General features: G+C 42.0%; 1 protein-coding gene across 3 annotated transcripts in view; it reads right to left on the bottom strand.

Moving 5' to 3' along the window:
• The window catches only part of hdac4 (histone deacetylase 4), a 132,059-nt gene that overhangs the window by 41,086 nt on the left and 71,696 nt on the right, over positions 1 to 19,277 (bottom strand). For all 3 annotated transcript variants that reach the window (XM_044216058.1, XM_044216059.1, XM_044216060.1), the window contains 10 exons: positions 15,550 to 15,750; positions 15,281 to 15,426; positions 14,520 to 14,670; positions 11,618 to 11,738; positions 9,864 to 9,982; positions 3,615 to 3,743; positions 3,116 to 3,222; positions 2,346 to 2,465; positions 1,647 to 1,860; positions 572 to 789 (listed from right to left, as the gene is read on the bottom strand). In XM_044216058.1, the coding sequence (XP_044071993.1) occupies positions 572 to 789; positions 1,647 to 1,860; positions 2,346 to 2,465; positions 3,116 to 3,222; positions 3,615 to 3,743; positions 9,864 to 9,982; positions 11,618 to 11,738; positions 14,520 to 14,670; positions 15,281 to 15,426; positions 15,550 to 15,750 (1,526 nt within the window). The remainder of the gene's footprint in view (positions 1 to 571; positions 790 to 1,646; positions 1,861 to 2,345; positions 2,466 to 3,115; positions 3,223 to 3,614; positions 3,744 to 9,863; positions 9,983 to 11,617; positions 11,739 to 14,519; positions 14,671 to 15,280; positions 15,427 to 15,549; positions 15,751 to 19,277) is intronic.

The following is a 19,277-nucleotide window of genomic DNA, read 5'->3' as shown; positions in this document are numbered from 1 at the left end:
AAGATGGTTTTACACCTAATCTTGACTTAATTAGCTGGAGTCACAACAGCCTGGAGTCTAGAAGAAGAGGGATTCACCAACAGCCCAACAAAACAAGCTAATGGAGCTTAATCCTGAAGGAATTTCAGCACACACACACACGCACACCCACCAACCAACCAACCCACCCACCCACCCACAATGATGCAGTGAGTCACATTTCCTGTGTGACCATATATGGAGGCAGCTTCCTCTAGACCACAGTTGCCAGGGTGACAGAGAGAAGTAAGGATTCACGAACACAGACAAGAAAGACTTTCTAGAAGACTTGCTGATTGCAGGCTGATTCATCCTGCTCTTGGAGCAAAGACAGGATTCACAGACACAACCAAATCAGCGTCATGTAGACAAATACACACACACACACACACGCACACACACACACACACACAGACTCTTAAACACACTTGTACACACATGCACATTCATATAGCTGACTGCTATACATTCATGACGCATGCGCATGTACACACATGCATGTATGGTACCAACACACACAGACACACACACACACACACACACATTGAGCTACCTTGTTGATGATGTGCTGCTGCTGCTGCTGTTGGAACTGTTGTTTGTGTTTCTCCAGGAACTGCTGGTGCTGTTGCTGGACTACCAGCTGCTGCAGGGCCTGGGCCTGTCCACACTGCTGCTGGGGCAGAGGGGCTGACTGGGTTCTTCCCAGGGGACGGTGGCCTCGCGCAAGTTTGGAGACAGAGGGTGATGGAATTGGGAGGCCACCCAGACCAACTATGGTAAACACAGAGTGGTCACAGGAGAATATAATTTGCATTTTTTAATAAGCAGGGTCTTATTTCTATCATTTTGGCCATCATTCCTGTTCAATATGAATACATTTCAATGGCCAGCTTAAGTGTAGAGAATCAGTATACAGTAGGGAGACAATGACACGACTGGAGACGTTAAAATGGGGTACACAGGGGCACCGACACATGATGGACTGCTACCCAAAAATATCAGTTGTAAATTTTAGATGCAATGCAGTAATTTTTCAGCTTCACTTTGGCTACTTTTTTATCACTTAAATCATACCTGAAACACCGCATTATACTGGACAGTTTGGGTACATTTATCTTTGTTTTCACTTCCAAGTCATTTAAAACTATTACACGGTTTAAATGGCCTTTGTTTAAAAAAAAAGAAAAAAGTCTGATGCATCATGATTGTGCCCTGTAGACTCTGTTGTGCGTAGCTGTGTTTGGCTGCCTGAAATCACTGCAATTACAGTGTTGAGTGAAATATTATCAGTGCCAACAGGATTGCAAAAATGAGTCCCAGGTCATAATAAAAGAACCAATTTTCCGAGGGAGAGAGAGAAGATGAGACAAGGCAATGGAGAAAGTACATCTAAGAGCTACTCACTACTTATTTACAATATTCATACTTGTTTTACCCTAAAAACTTTAAAATCAAGCAGAATTATATTGTCACTTATATACTGCCATCTTGCCCAGATTCATTTCTGTATAACATTAGTCAAATTAGGGAATTGTGGAGTCCCCATATTATTATGGCATAATAATAATAAGACACCAGCTACTGGCTGCTGAGAAGTAAAGAAAATAAATGTTGTAGTGAATACTGACCCATTGGATTGTGGCTCTGCTCCAGCAGTACCATGTGTTGGAGAAGGGGGTTGTGACCAGCCGTGCCCCCTCCCGCCCCCTCCCTGTCCAGAGCTGAAGCTGCCAAGTAGGAGGGCAGGTGGGCAGTGGGCAGAAATTGAGGGGTCAGAGGAATGCCCTGCTGTAACGCAGGCAATGCCAGACGACTTTCACCATCTTGGTGTCCTGATACCACCTGATACAAAGAGAGAGAGAGAGAGAGATTGAGACACAAGGACGGAGAAGGAAAGAGGCAGGCAGACATAGAGAGGCAGATGGACAGAGACAAAGAAAAGTCAAATGAGACAGAATTTGAGAGAGATGAAAAAACAGAATCAGAGGGAGAGAGAGGCATGTAAGGCAACTTCATGCCAAAAATCACTGATAAGAGCTTTCCCTTTTTTATTTCTCTTGTGTATAAGTGGAAACCCAGTTTGGATTTGGCATACTCCATGTGCATAAAAGATAACAACTCACTGACTGTTGATTTGAATTAACCTGTTATTATTCTCTGTAGTAAACTAACCAGGCAGAGAATGATGTCAGTGTATTTCCATGTATTTCCATGTAATCCACTACCTTGCAAGGGTACATTTTGGGTGCATGTTTTGCAAACATTCTTTGGTATAATGAGCAATGCTGTATTGTATCATTATAATATTGTGCATTGACTGTACTCACAGTGCTAGCAGGACATGTGGCTGGTAGTCCCAGGGTGATGTTGGGAAGAGAAGGGGAGGTGTAGAGAGAGAGCTGGCTAACTGAACCTTCCCTTGCAGCCAACCTCTGAAGCAGGGAGGCCTGAACACACAAAACCACACAACATTACAGTGAATACACACAGAGTTTAGACACAAAGTAGACACAGCGTTACATACAGTACATTACTTCGCCTCTATTTCATGCACACACACACACACACACACACACACACACACACACACACACACACACACACACACACAGGGTGTATACGCTGTTTTTAATGGTACTACTATTATTTTTGAGCTATATCAAATTGTTTACTGACTATTCTGATATAATGTGGGTACTTTTTGTCACTGTTGCTATTATTGTCATTAGTAGTTTTATTGTTGTTGATTCATTGACCCCATGAAGAGTAGTTGTTACGTTTGTAGTGGCTAATGGCGATCCAAATAAATTAATAAAATAAAAATGAAGGCTACAAGCCGAAACGCGTTGACCTCTTCCGACCTTTTCCCTTCTCCATGCAACTTGGAAGTAGGTGAAGCTGTGCCAGAAATCCCTACTCTGCTTCTACACACATGAACTCACAGAGCTTGAGCCCTCCATTAAAATAGCTGGACATTGCCAAAGTCCTCCGGGAGTCTTCTGGTCACCTGCCTCATACACACAAAAACCAAAAGACACACATGTGCACGTGCATATGCAGTCATACACATGCAGACACTGGCAGCCATGTTGGTTACCTCTCCTGGGCTGCTGGAAATGGTGACCCCGTTCTCACTGGGGATGTTACTGGAGCTGTTGTTGGGGGAGCTGGGACCTGAGCCTGGTGCACTGTTGCATGCAGACTCTAGAACACGCACAACACAAAAATTAGATTTTTCTAACATGGGTCAGTCATCTTTCTGAGATAAAATATGACTCTGTTACTCCTTGTCCTGGTTTCGCCACAGCTGCTCTGGGGCGTATTCATACTATAAAGTATGGATATGAATTTGTTTTTTTTACATCCAAAACCTCACTAAAATGAATGATGATAGTGTTCAACTTTATATGACACTTTCAGAAAAAATAAGATGTTAAAAATCATGTTGCTAGGCAAAATCCATACATTGATGTTCCAAATATAGGGTAGAATGGGGGATATTTTAATCTTTTTAACTTGTCTAGCAAAGCCCTGGGAAAATCAGATTCTGCACCAAAATAAAACAACAGAAGAAATCCAGTGACAAGAGTGCTCACCAGCCACGTCTAGGGAACGCTTCTTGGCAGTAGTGATGGGACCATCTTTCCTTCGGAGCAGAGGGCTACTGCGGCGCTCTGTCACCTTCTGTTTTAGCCGGGAACGAAGCTTCAAGTTGGGCTCAGAGGCTGACAAGACACAGAAAGAAACAGCGACACGTTGGAGGATTTACTCAAAAAGTGGAGAATGTTCAGTCTAGACAAAACTTAAAAGTAATTGAGACCGTCTTTTACATTTGATGAGACACTATTGAAAATGTAAAAACTGTCAATATGTGTTTTTGTCATCAAATGTGGCTTATAACATCTCATTTAACAAATGTGCAGCAGATAACTGAGTGGATAGAGCTAAGCAATGGCAGGTTTAAGTATCTGACTTCCAACTGGGCCACCCATTCTAAAAATATTAATGTGTTACACCCCAAATTAGCCCCATAAATGAGAAAATTACAGATTCTCTCTAAACTGTCACTCTGGCACTCAGCTTTGTGGTAGATTGCTTGGCCGCACAAGTGGGAGCTTGTTCGCGGGTAAGTAGTGGGGCTAATGAGCTCGTCCCTATAGGCCACACTGTATGTGTTGGCCGACAGATTCGGGAGCTGAGGTTAGCCATCATCATGTGACAGTGGGAAGCGCTGCAAAAAGAGGGGCCAGCCAACTGGCAGCTTTCTTGACCCCATGCTTAATGATGCTGCCTCCGTGCCCTGCTAATGAACACTGCTTGTTTCCAGACACTTTCAATTACAAGAAACTGCCAATATGTGTCGTCATGTGTGTATGTATGCGTATGGGTATCTGTGTGCCTGGTTCTATATTTCTTGGGCTTCTGCCGTCAAACAGATGCTCCCGGTCTGGATTTGCTGTGCACTACATGAGGGCAGGAAAAGAGGCAAGCATTCAGTATATTCTGGGAATCTTGTCAGGTCAGGGAAAGGGCCGGACCTTTCCTGGCCAATCGTGCTTTGGTGTCTCTCTGCCAGACTACCCCAAACACGGGCAGCTTTATTCCCTCCACCACTGGCTTCCTTCTGTTCAATTAGTTGAAGCTGGATGGATTGACCAACAGTTGACCCTATGCTCATCCCACAACCTTGTATCAAACAGATCATACTACGTTCATTAGCCTCAGAGAAGGAGCTGGGACTTTTTGTTACAACCAAGTGGAAGCAACTGATTCTTCTTTGTATACTGTAGCAATTTATTGTTAAAAGACTTGTTCAATGTCATTACAAATCCTTTGGCCCTTGCTTCCTGTAGCCTTGAATGCTAATCTAGGTAAGCTACACAAAGTTTTAATGTACTTCAAAGAGGTGCAAGCACTCATTATACCTCCTGGTCAGTGGGGATGAGATGACCTATTGTGAATCTATAATGTCTAAGTACTTTTTCAAATGCACTTTCAATTTTAAGCATGCTGCTGAACTTATGAAACTCAATTATTAAAAAAAGAGCTTCATCTAAGTGGAGGGCAGTCTTCAGAAGTCTTTGTTAAGAGGGGTGGGTCAGGATAAAATGCTATGCATTAGCTGAAATGGAGGAGACAGTAGGAGAAGGAAAGGAGCATAGTGAAAGTTCAATTTTAGTCTATTGCACAGGGAATTGTAGTAGTTTGACATTCTGGCATTACCACAATTATTGCCACAACTATGTATAAGATATTTAAAAACATTTTTTATATCAGATTCCTTCTATTATTTTCTAATAAAAAGCATTTGGTGTTATTTTAATTAATGCAGACACATTATATGAATGTTGGCATTTGCTATAATCATGCACCCAAGCATTCAACATTATTTGTGAGCCTGTTTGATTCTGAAAATGCTTTAAACATCCCCAAAAAATAACCCTATCATTTGAGAATTTGGCTGAAATTAGAGGACATTGTAACTATGCTTATTATAGTAAGACCAGCTCTAATACTCATGAAATTGCCATCATCAAAAGGGGACACAGTTATCTGTTGCTATGCTATACCATGCACATGATAAATCATAAACAAACATTTGACATAACTCTTTTGTTATGCTTTCAAAATATTAACCAGGTGTCACAGGAAACAGTCACAGTGGAGACTAACAATATCTACTGACAGTGGGCCGCAAAGGTGACAGAAACTGTGGACAATCTGGTGGGTAGCCAGGAGAGGAGAGAAAAGACACACAAAGATGGTGGAATGGAGGAGGGGGTGGTCAAGGTTGTGTTTGTGCATCCTGGGCCATTAAGAAATGGACAGATAAAAGGAGGAGTGGTGAGAGAGACAAGCTAGATAGGCGAATAAATAGAAGGTTAGAGCGAGGTTAGGATGACAGTAAAGGAGAAAGAGAAGGAGGGTGAAGTAGGGGTGTGTGTTTGCTGGGCACTGGTCGCCACGGGGGCGTTCACCTCAGGACACAGTGACTTTGAAGGGTGTTAATGCCGACTGGGCAAAAGCACACCAGTGTGCACACGTGCGAACACACTCGCTGCAGAGGGCCCAGACTGGTTTTACTGCTGATGCTGGCATTTTGCTGTAGCCCTTTCTCCCTCCTTCACCTCCATCCATCCATCCCCTCCCCTCTCCCTTCCTCTAAACGTCCACTGCTCTCTTTCCCCTGGCATAACTTCCTCTCCCCTTCATTCTTGAGCCTTTCTCTCTAGTTTTTCTTTTATGCATGTGCCCAGAAGCAACCATTGGCAATAGTGGACGTGCCGCCTCGTTACAGCCGATGTTGCTGTTATATCCTACATAGGAAAAAAAAGTGTTATATTCACTTTATATCCTATGTATTATATGCACAAAATGTCCACACGTGGACTCAAATGTCTTGTCTCATAAGAGAAATTGCTGCATTGTGGCTTCACTGTTTCTCTATGGGTGCTTTGCCTCTATATGTTATCTCCTATTACACAATGCTGCTCAAGACAAAAATAGCTTTCAAGGTCTCTCTCAGATCCGCTCTCATACTTCAGGACAGCCAGTAAAACTACAAAACCCAGTCAAGTTCCTTTCTCCACCCATCTGATGACATATCAATACCAGATTAAACGTCTCTATAAGTGGTGCTTAATATTTCAATAGGGAGGTTCTCTGATAAAACATATTGATCAGTTGCTCATCTGTTTTGACAGATGGGAGTCCCGAGCAGCAAAAGTCATGCTGGGGGAAGCCGTGCTGGTCTTCCAAGGAAGGGCAGAGAGGGAGGGAGATTTATGGAAATCAATAGAGTAGTTTGCTGAAACTCATCGATGGAGCTTCCCAGAAACATCATATGTTGATGATACATTAGATAGATAGATAGATATGAAGGACATACTGTAGGTAGACACACAGACAAACAGACTTGTCTCATTTACATATTTTCTAGACACATGAAAGCAAATAAACCAAATCAAATTTGGTTGTAAATCTCTTTACAGCCAAATTATTGTTTAAACAGGGTGTTGTGATTAAAAGCATCAATTCTTAGCTATTACCAAAAGACACTTGTCTTGAAATTTAAAATCAAAATATATAACCATCTCTCCATGGGCGTATAAAGTGAATATGAGCATAGTGACACCAAAGATAGTTACAACTAATGAGGCCTTCTCATAGAGGTGACATGAGACTGTTAAAATCAGTGGAATCCATCCTTGGTTGCTGTGACACCCAAGTGTTTAATAGCAAAACAGTGTGAAGTTCAAAGCCAACGGGTTTGAGATTAGATGTATAAAATACCAGGCTTTAACCAATGAGTTTGGTTTTGTTAAATACCTGGAAGTGGTTACAGTCCACCAACAACTACAACAATCGCTGGGGATTCAAGTGGAGAGGCGAGGATTGAGTCTTGGACGAGAACAACAAAGAAGTCATCTCCAGTGACATCAGAGGAGGTCTAATCTTGGTTGGTGAGTTTAAAAGCAGAATGGAAGGGAGACAACCATAGCAAAAGCCATTATGTTTATTGTTATCAAGTGAGACACAGATCCACTACGTCACTCACTGGACTCTGCGCTGAATAGGAGGGTCAAAATGTAAAGCTAAGTACCGGATTAAACAAAGAACATGGAAGTGCTATACTGTAGGTGGACATGGTGCAGGGTTTAAATGTTCAGTGCACACTGTGGTATGGGAATGTGTGCGTGTGTGTGTGTGTGTGTGTGTGTGTGTGTGTGTGTGTGACAGTGTGTGAAAGAGTGGGGGAGAAAGGGGATCAGCATGACAAGTTTGTGCCTGTCATGAAGGCCTAACAGACTTCCTGCCGCAGCATTCAAAGTGGCCCTCTGTGTTCTCAGAGCCATTATCACGAAGCCTCTCAGACTCGGACAATGAACCCCTGTTGTAATATACTGTTTGCCTGGCCTCGCTTCTTAACATACATTTCTAACTTACACGCATACATTACGCAAATGGGTCACCACAGGCAAAAACGTTATGTGTGACAGCCTCAGCCGTCAGAGCACCGCACAACTGTGGTGACCACTGTCACTCACTTCCTCTTGAACACAGTTCATCTCTCTGTCTGCCTGTCTGATCTGATCTATGTCTGCTCACTGTTGACACAACAGTTCCTCAACAGCCGTGCCATATGTGTGCACATGTCAGTATTCTCTCTCTGCCTCTCCTCACAACTGACACAAATACAAAGAACATTGCCTTTGAATCTCAAACTCCATTTCTCCTCAAAATAAGTCCATTTCTTTACATATGCACAGTGATATGTTTGTAATATAGTGCCTGTTGTTCTTTGTGTCGGTATGAACTGTGAAACCGTAAGCTGTGAATATTTCTCAGCACCTCTGGCACCCCAAGAAATTCCTGAATTACATTTGAGTGTCCCTGAAAGTTGAAACTTGCTGTCTCAGGTTGTGTGTCAGGATAAATCATCCCTGCCTCCAGCTCACAGCAGGTGGGCAGGAGTGCAGAGTACACAGAGCTAGGCCTCCAGCTGTGAAAGTAGGCAGCGATACAGCCAAAGCAGCTGCTGACGCTAAGTGAACAATCACAGCTTGGCCGTACTTGACGTGGACAGAAGGACAGAGAAATAATAGTAAATAACAGTCTGATGCATCCAAAAGGCAGGAACTGTGTTTTTATGTGCTTCCTAGGACACTTCTCAGAGTAGTCAAGGGTTGGTTTGTCTGTAAAGGAGTGTGCCTGACTGCGTTAGTCAATATCTGTGTGATTTAGGGCCCTTTCACACCCAGCTCGTTTGGTCCAGACTTTCAGACTTTTCAGTTTGATTCGAACCAAAATTACAGGTGTGAAACCTCCCCCCGACCACGGTCCGGACTAAACAGCAGAACCTTGGTCAGATGAAAAGAGGCGGTCTCGCTCTGGATCAAACCGAACCATGGTTCTAGTGTGAAATTTTTTTTTGGATGGTTTGGATTTTCAGACCAATTACAGGAAGTTCTGGCAAGCTAGAACAGTAGAATAGCCAACTGGCTTCAAAAAAAAAATTCTTTATCAAAACTTCTACACCTGACGATGAAGCAAAAGGCTGAAGAGAAGTAAGAAAGTCATTTCAGGCTCAAAAACTTGAATATTTCTACTTTATTCCACTGTAAGACCTTGAAACCAGGAAAAATTTATTAAGGACTATTTCTTGACCAGAAACTTCCCGGAGTCTCCGCTTGTTGCCTCTCATCTGGTCCCGGCAAAGAAATAATCGGACACACAACCCCTGGTAAAACCGTCGAATGTCATTTCTGCACTTTGGTGTTTGTACGGATTAGACACACAAGAATAATTTGTTAATTAGTGAGCTTTAGAGGTGGATTTTGTTACCTCTGAACAAAGCCGGAGTAGCTGTTTTCTCCTGTTTCAAGTCTTTATGCTAAGCTAACAGGCTGCTGACTCCAGCTACATATTTACTGCACAGACATGAGAGTGGTATCAATCTACCATCTAACTCTCAGCAAGAAAGCAAACTGGTGCATTTGCTAAAATGTCAACTATTCCTTTTACATAATGTTTTACTGATTTTAAGGTTTCTAATTTAGAGTGGTTCCACTCTCCATCCATCCACTCTCATTTACATTAGAAGGGTTCAAAAGACCTCATGAAATAATATCTTTTTTAAAAATAATATTTTAGTCTCCTTTTAATCCTCCAGTGGCTGACTCCTGGTTCATGTACCTGACTTTGAAACCCAATAATCCATTTAAATTGCTAATGCAGGGAAAAGGAAGATTAGAGCTCCTCTCTAGACATGCAATGGGTGGCTGGAGGAATATGGAGGTCAGAAAGTAACAATACCTCAGCAAAACCTTGGCACCATTCTATACCTGTTTTGCGGAGAGGGAAGTCGTCTTTTGAGTCGTATGTGCCCAGCATTGGGTGGTTGTACGCTGACAATGCTGTTTGGGGAGGAGAGCTCTGGTCCAGAGAGCTGTGCTGGGTTTTTCTACAAAAAAAGATTAAAAAAAAAAAAAACATTAAATACATCAGTATAACATGCAATATTTCAGGTGAGGTCCGGCTCCATGTACGCTTGCCAAGCTCGCTATATACCTACTGTACCTTACCTGACTTTCAATACACAAACGAGAAGACACACAAAAGGTGTAGTGACGAAGACAGCTTCCATCTCCCTCCCCAGGGTCAACACTTTAAAAGACACAGCAGAGTGTGGACAACAATGTGGGTGGAATGGAGAAAGAGACAAAGAATAGAGAGAAGGGACTGAGACTGAAAGCTGAAAGCATCCTCTGCTTGTCTTTTTCACCTTAAGACAGCAAAGAGGCTGAGGCCTGTTTTCCTTCTGAAAGGTGGGTAAAAAGTGCACAGAGACAGGGGTGGAGAAGGTGAGAGATGCAGAATGAGAGGACGCTAAAAAAGGGAATAAATGTATGGAAGAACTGAGGAGAAAGCAAACAGGTAGAACACTAGAGGAATGGTGATGGTGGTGACAGTGATAGAAAACCATTTTCCTCACTGATGGCACATTCTTTAGATTGTCCTATCATCTCCTACCTTGGCAGACATGTGTGACTGCTTAAAGCCTCTTCAAATATTTAAAGTGCAGGAGAGGTGCCATTGTCTTTTCTCTACGCCCACTTCAAACACACGCACATACCTCACCGAGAGCCAGCTGTCAATCACTGACTACACACATCGACAGAAAAAAGCCTCGCTCCTTCAACATTTTCTCTGTAGTTTCACTCAGAGGCAACTGGCGAAGACTCTCGGAGATGCTGATGTTGGTAACTTCTTACACACACAGGGACACCCACACAGCAGGGGTTCACAATACCACAAAGTTTGCATGTTTGCAAAGCCACGATGATGAGGGACCTTTATGTCGCTCATCATTGTGGCTTTTATGTTTGATATTTTCCCAGTGTGGCAATTATTTAGCTTAGATAAGAAAAGGCAACATCTAAAAGGCTCATAAAAATGCAAGAAAACAACACAGGCTGATATTTGATAGTTTGGAAATATAAGGCTTCATCTGTGTGGAATGTTTCTCCTTTTTAACCTTTCTTCTTTGTTCTTCTTTTAAACTGGAAAATGCACAATTGTAAAGTAACATTTAAAGATCACTAAAAGGTTGGTATGAAAGAGAAAAAAGGACAGGATCTTATCCTTCATTTGCATTTCTACATTTCCAATGCAGCTTTTCTTTAAGATTCTGTAGAGGTGTAGAAGTATGAATTTTATAGATATAAAAAAGTTTATTTTTTTAACTTTAAAATGCCAAGCTCATGATTTGTTGTTCAGGGTTTCTAAAGAAAATCTGAAAATGATGCTCGCTATGGAAAGGATGCACATTTATAATTTCAGACAGTTAGGTGAGACGGTGAGTGACAGTGAGCTGCATATAGAGTAGAGGAAAGCTCAGCTCACATTGTGCCTGTCTATTTCTCACATATCAAATCATTTAAATTTGACATGTATTTTTCAAATGATATGTAAATTGGAATTCTCTACTGAAATAAACTTGAATTTTGACTTTATATCACGTAAATTCTCCATTGGTGTACAACCATTCACATCCTAAGACATAAGTGGTTCTGTAGTGGTGGGCTGTGACACTCACCCATACCAAAAGCGCGGGTCGGTGGGCAGACAGTGGTTTAGATTTCGCTGAGCCAGGGCTTTCTTCTTGTTCAGGACAAACTCCTGAAGTCGCATCTTAACCTCTGTACTGGCAATTGCACCTGACAGAGACAGAGAGATACACAGAGACATGGGGAGCTCAGTAACCAAAGGTTTGTATACTTTTCCACATAACTCTTCTCTATGTCTCTATTTATCGCCCCATACAAAAAACACTTCCTCCAGTATTGCATTTCTGGAGAAGTTTGTGCTTCAGTGCCTCCACTATACTGCACCTCCTGTCCAATCTGTGACACTAACATGAAGATGATAACAACATCCATCCATACTTCGACAGATAATGGGTTTCTACCTACATAAAGAGTGCACAATCTTGCATCAGAGGTTCACTGAAATTCCACAGAGACGACAGCAGTGCTATGTAACTTGCTTCGAAGACGCACATAACAAGTTTCACTCAGCTCCCGGTCTCTCCTCAATTACCACCTTCAGTTCGTAGCTACAAACAAATTGTCCAGGGAAGGCAACACGTAAAAATTGAAGAACGGAGTGAGGAGAGCAATGAAGGGGGCAAAAAAAATAGGTGTTTTGTGAATATATAAAAAAAACCAGAAAAAAGTGGAGGTGTGTTTTTCTAAGAATGTGAGAGTGTGAGAGATAACAGGTGATGTGTCAAGCTTGAGAGAGAAAGTGGTAAATACAGTATGTGAAAGTGACAACAGCTAATATATGCTCTCTAAATCATAGTGGAGCTGGGAGTGCTGACATCCCAATATGTCGGCTTTGCCACTGAAGCAAATTGGCTTTTATGAGACTGCCTTCTATGCAATTTATTGCAGTACTTAACAAAGCTTCCTCTGTTTACAACCCAATGCTCTTTCCATAGACGTCAAACTGTAGGCTCACTTTGCCCAGCAGAGAATGGTTGAGGAAAAGAACTTGACTGGCAGAAAATCATTGTCCCAAATGTGGGTTCATCATTAACTATATTCAAAAGGATTTGTGCTGACATGTTTGATTAAAAACCACACCATAGCCTGCCCAAACAAAACCCCACATCAGAGCATTTTACAGCCATACCAACAATAATCATACTAAAACACAATCGTGATTAACTTTACTACATGAATTAACTAGGAAATATCTCGTTCATCACCAGACAAACCAGACAAATCTGCCGAGCTCATTTGAATTAGTCTGGCGATGCCAGGCTAACAAATGTATGCAGCCATTTCCAAAATATAATCAGGCCATTTACAACATTTAGACTGTGTGTGGTTCATGTAAATGTGTACATACAGACACCAGCATGAAGAAAAGAAGAACCTTTACCACATTTTTAGAGCCATTTAACATTAAGTGGATACAATCTCTAGGTAACATATTCAGTAAGGCACATTTATGTATATAGCACCTTTCAACAACAAGGCAATTCAAAGTGCTTTACACAGTGACTCAAGTCTTTCATGCCACCTTCTACTTATGCAGTATAAAACAATTACATGAACAAGAAGAAGCAATTGGCTTGACAGAGCTCAAAGAACAGTCACAAACATTTCCTCCTGCCAGAAAAATATGCAATTGTGTCAAAGCTCATTTGAGTATTGAAATCACGAGAGCTTTGTTTATCAGTCCATGTGAGAGCACTTTGCAGCAGGATCAGCATGACTCCTGACAGTAGAGGTACCATCAGTGCTCTCAAATCCTAATGATACATATTACAGAATAACTTTGGTTTCATAGGTTTGGCCATCAGTTCTATCAGTATAACTGCTGAGATCTGGGAATGTGGCAACATTGTTAAAAAATAGACAGAGAAAAAAAAAAACAAGCAGTCAGACGATCAGGCAGATTTTAAACAAATCCCCAGCATAGCTGAACTTACGTGGAAGAGAAAACAAAAAGGGAACTGTAAAATTATTACCTCAACTGTCCATTGTAAACACCCATCACAGTTTCAGATCGACTTCCTAATCCCCCTATGACTTGTGAGGGATTATTACCAACATTTCTAGCACGCTTTAGATTTTACCTCTAAATAAAGTGGTTTAGATAATCTGGCTAAACTGTTGGCTTGTTTACAACCTGTCTGACAGCTTGCATTTCTGAGCTTTGTTGAAGAAATGTCACCATGTTCCCAGATCTCAGCAAGTAGTCTGGTGAGTACAATGTCATCATAAAAGATACAATGGTGGCCAAAGCTACAAAAATAGGACCCAAGTTGCAATGAGCAAAATTATCCTTTAGAAGGAAAGAAAAATAAATGGATGAAGTCAGGGTACAATGAATTGCCTGCTTAAATTGTACTGCTGGACTAGGAAGCAAGAACAATTTATAAAAATGAGGACATGTGTGCCACTTGAATGTCTTGCCCCTCTGGACTTCTCATTCTGATATTCCCTGCGGTAAAGGTGCAAGGTCAGGCTGTTCTGACTGCTGGGCCACAAAGACAGGTGCTGTGACAGAGGGTCAGCAGAGCCAAGTCTCTCTGACACCTGCTGTAATAACATGACACAGTGCTTCTGCACAGCTACAGCAGATGTTGGCAGCAGTGCAGGAGATGGAGAGTGAATATATGCTACGTCAAACATGACAGCTTTATTTAGAGCTTGTTCATGACACTATTGAACCACAGGAATACCAACACACTAACACTTGTAACTGATCTCATGCGTCTCACTTAACATTTTATTCAGTAAGAAATCCTCTAGTTATACTAATGATCTTTTGGGAACTCACAACATTTTCATCACATCATAGTACAGTTTTCAGATGCTTTGTAAAATGAAGGCAATTATTGTTCTGCTTTAACTCTATGGGATTTTTTGTTACTACTGTACTACTGTAGGGTGCAGTCACGCTCACTAGCAGTTGCTACTTACTCTCCTGTCCCCTGTCTTTGTTTTTGAGCTGTTGGAGTTTGTATTCCCGCTGCTGCTTCTCTAGCTCCTGCTCATGACGCTGCTGCTCCATCTTCCTCTGGTGCTCCAACAGCTCCTGTTGGTGCTTGAGCGCCAGTAAATCCTGCTGGTGCTGGTGGAGAGAGAGGCAAGAATATTGAAGGAAGAAAGCGCACAAGGAGACAGAGAATATGAGTAAAGGGCACTACACACGATGTGCAAAACATATTGAAACTGAGGAGATGTTGTTTTGACAAGGTGCTGCCATGGCCTACAGTAAAGAATCAATGATTTGAAAGCTAACTATTCTAAAGGACATGGCAACACCAAGCCGAGTCCAAGAATGAGTGCCATGCTAAACTGGAGACTGAGCAGATTGGAGAACACACATCAGAGTTATTTTCATGCCAGACTGATCGTCCTTATTGGCTGATTTTGTGATCGTGGCAACACCAGTGAGGCGTTTTTGCAAAGTGAGTGCATACAAAATTCACACACGCACAAGGTTTATTGGGGCCAAGGTTCCCATGGAGATGACTAAGCAGCAAAATACTGCCACCAGATCAAATTACACCACGATGCTCACATCACTTAAGTGTACACAAGCACGTGCTTCCTCCTGTCCTTCACAAGGTGCATTTCTGCTGAGTACAGTCCTACAATAGCTGTATCCAAGGAAGGACTCCCTCCTCACTCCTCATCCACACACACACAAACACATATTTAGAGAGGAGAGGCCTCACCTTCATATGTTCCTGCAGCTGGACTTCATGTTGTCGCGACAGCTGTTCATGCTGCCTCTGGAACTCAGCAATCAGTAGCTGTCTCTGGAGTTGCTGCTTGTGTTTGAGAACTACCAGCTCCTGCTGTAGCTGCTGCTCCTGGTGGTCTGTAGGAGATTTTCAAGACTTTACCATTCAGAGCATCTGGGGTGAGGGGTGTGTTTGTATTAAATAGCCAGGATGCAACTTTTAATCACAAGACATGACAACCAGAGATCATTCTCACTTACTAATGACTGGCCCACGGCCTGGTTCGGAGGACGCGGGACAAGCTGTGGAGGTGGGCGGTGTAGGGTGGGGTTGGGGAACCAGGCCGAAGGAGGGCTGCTGGTGGTGGTGGTGGTGGTGGTCCACTATGCGCAGGTCCATGGGAAGGATGGCTGTGGTGGTGGGGGGCACCTGCATGGGCAGTGCTGCCGTGCTCACGTCCACTGGAGGAGGCGGCCAGAAAGGGAATGGGAAAGGAAACGAGGAGAGAGAAGATGGAAGAGTGGAGGAAACAAGCACATAAAGATGAAGTTTGTTTAGAACATGCAGCAATAAAGTATTTACAATATAGATTTCTAGACTCAAAATGTTGCATGAAGTTACAAATCACAGGCTAAAAATTAACTGCAAAAAGAATCACAAACATACTGCACCAACTATGATAGGTAAACACACACACACACACACACACAGTCCAATCTTTTTATATAAAAACTTAAAATACATAAAAAGGAAGACTCCCAGAGATGTGCAGCATCTCTGCTTTCGACAGTTAGACTCTATATGTACTGATCACCATCTTAGCCCCAAAATGTGCCTCTGTGTACAACTACGTGCACGTCTGTGCCGTGAAGATTTTGACCCCAACAGTAGATTTATCTCTGAGAGTTCCGCTTGGCAGGAGAAAATGGAATTCTTACTAGTGTTGAGTTGGAGATCCTCAACACGGCTAAAAGCCCAGTCTCCCAGGGGAGTTATTAAAGAGAAAAAAATACTTAGGGAAAACAGAAATTTCATGCAATTTTATTTCTAGAATATGTTTATAGTACAATTATATAATTAATTAAGTCCAAAATGTTTAATATCCTTTGATAGCAGCCAAAATACCCTGTCCTCTCTGATCCACATGAACATGTGTTACATCAGCTGTCTGGACACTGCAGCCTTGAATGTTGCACTCAGGATTACACTTCATATTGGTTGTGGTTGCTTGTAGTGTTGGCAAACTAGGGACTTAAGCCAGTTTTAGAGTTGTACACACTGGGTAAGAGCATTAGCAAAACACTAAAAACATAAAATGTGTCTGTGATTTAGAGAGCCGGAGATCATCAGAGTGACAGTCTGTGCTGTGGTGGGAGCAAAGTGTATATGAAGCCTCTATAATATACTGTTTACACACATCCATACAAACATTATTCTAAAGAGAAACCCTGTACACATGCCTTCACACATTTTCTGTACACAACTGACACATACGGGGAGAATGATGAAACATGGCAGCAGAGAGCAAAAACAATCCCCCTGCAACATGAGTTTTGCAGCAGGGATTTGCTGACACGCATACAGACTGTGTATTTGTGTACAAGTGTTTCCACTTTGACTGTGTATATGTGAGGAGTAACATTTTGCTTATTGTAAGTGCAATGCTGACAGTGTACTTTATGTGTGTGCAGGCTATCTTCTACAGAAAAAGCAAAGTTGTGTCTGATGTTGAAGGAGATGGATTCCCAGTGCCGTCACACATCTGAGAGGATATAGACAACAATACGCCCAAAATCCACACACTCTGTATCTGCCACAATCTACATTAGACACTGCAGAAACACACAGGGTTAGACATTTCATTCTAAAACTAAGTACCTGACACAAAAATATAAATGACTGTTTGTGTTGCATTCCTTATGCTACTTTTAATCTGCAACATTTATTCTGCTTTATCTGAATAATCCAGTGAAGTAGTACAGCCCTGTAGTGCTGTTGAAACATGGATACTTAGAGCAAACAGAGGATATGCAATATCCCTGCATCAACATGGTTGACATGCAAAAACCAGAGTATTAGTGCAATCAGATTATTTCTCCACAACAAGCAAACAACACAGCAGCTTACAGACAAACAGTAGTATAACCTGACAACACAACACTAGGGAAACAAGAAAAAATGCAAACAAAATCTTTGCCAACTTTAAAGCCTTGATATGTAACTGGAATATGGCGTGCTGTGATTAAACACTGTCAACACGCTAGTTATTAGTTATTAGTTAGTTATTTTAAATACTTGCAGGCTAATTTGGTCTAAAACTGGCAGTGCTGTTGATACAATGGTATGCAGCATGAGCTTTATATGTGTAGGTGTGTAAAAGTTTAAGTTAGACTATACAAAGATAAACCAGTTAAAGTAAGGTAAACCAGATCTCTGGTTTTAGTTGCTGTGTGTTACAGAGAATTTCTATAGACAAGTCAACAAGGTTTTAAGGTTTGGCGTGACAAAATCTTCAAACTCATGCAACCAGATAAATTCTCAATTTGTGCTTGATATCTGAACTCAAGTTCAAAGCCTCCTGTGTATCATTCAGTCTTTTCTGATCAATATCTGCTCTGTACAGGGCCACCTTGCATCATGCCAAGCCCTCTGCTAGTTATCAATACCCTCAAACCAGTGGAGAGCATCTCCGACCTATCATGGATGTCCTGGCATCCCCAGTGACCAATGAGGTGGCAATGGAGTTGCAGTTACTTGCTGAGATAGCCAATGACATCTTTGGCACCGGGCAGGTTTTCAGTGTGGGAGGAAACTTAACACCACCCAACGGGACAGCAGGGAGAGAAGAAAGGGTGTGGCCGGGCCAGACATGCTGGTGCTTCACTGGTGCGTGTGTGTGTGTGTGTGTGTGTGTGTGTGTGTGTGTGTGTGTGTGTGTGTGTGTGTGTGTGTATAATTGTTTCATAATACTTGCAAGGACTTGTTTGGAAGCTGGACATTAGAAGTAACTACTTTTTGTTTTGACCCTTAGTATGAAAAGATGAAGAGCAAGGCTTAAGCAAAGGGTGAGGGTTTGATTTATAGAGTCAACACCAATCCAGCTCATGCGTTGTGTTGATAATCCAACCATACGCTGTTCTTGATGTTAATAAAAGTCAGCTGCTTTTATCAACATTTACTATGCAGTTTAATCCATTTTTAAGGTCAGGCATGTACTGATGAGGAGGCTGTGTGTGCATGTGCATGTTAAAATTATTCCTGAACCTCTGAACTACAAACTTGTATGTTTGTCAATTCCAGATCAACAAACATATAGAAAGGGAGCCTCATTAGAAGGTGCCACTCTTTGTCATTCTCGTTCAATCTGTGCTGATCATCGGTGTCATCCAAAGTCTTTCCCCTTCCCCTTTTCCCTCACATTCACTGTGTACACATGTCAGTCAACTGTTTACACACATAAATGAGCAGTAAACATCAAGGTCAAACAAACAAAACCTTTTGTTGGGTTAGTGTACATCAAGTGCCACGCCGCACACTGGGACCCATTCAGAGTGACCCCGGCGCCAGCTATTCTAGCATCACGGTGCCAAACATGCATGGAGCATCACGTAAATTAACACCTTTTCTACTGTATAGTTTCCCATATAGACTTAGGCCGGCAAGCTTCAGACGGAAAGACCTGCCATCCCTATTTCTTTTAAATAGGGCTCTGGCTGCTCTCAACCCCACACTATTTATGTACGGTTCCCCAAAGGCTGTTTGTTTTCACAGATAAATGGGGCTCCCACCCCCAAAACTACAAAATAAAAAATTTAGGCCTACACATTCTGCTTCCATGCTTTCACATGCATCAACAAAAGCCAAACAGTCCTTTTGAGAAAATGAATGGCAAATGCACATTAAGTAAACCGTGACATCTACTGAATTTTACTAGTAAAACACTATAAATTGTAACAACACTGACAGGTCTCATGCAAGGAGGAAACAA

Source organism: Siniperca chuatsi, linkage group LG12 (assembly GCF_020085105.1).
Source record: "Siniperca chuatsi isolate FFG_IHB_CAS linkage group LG12, ASM2008510v1, whole genome shotgun sequence".
NCBI classification, from domain to species: Eukaryota; Metazoa; Chordata; class Actinopteri; order Centrarchiformes; family Sinipercidae; genus Siniperca; species Siniperca chuatsi.
Note: the sequence above shows the minus strand (reverse complement) of the source record. Positions and strands in the feature narration are given on the sequence as shown.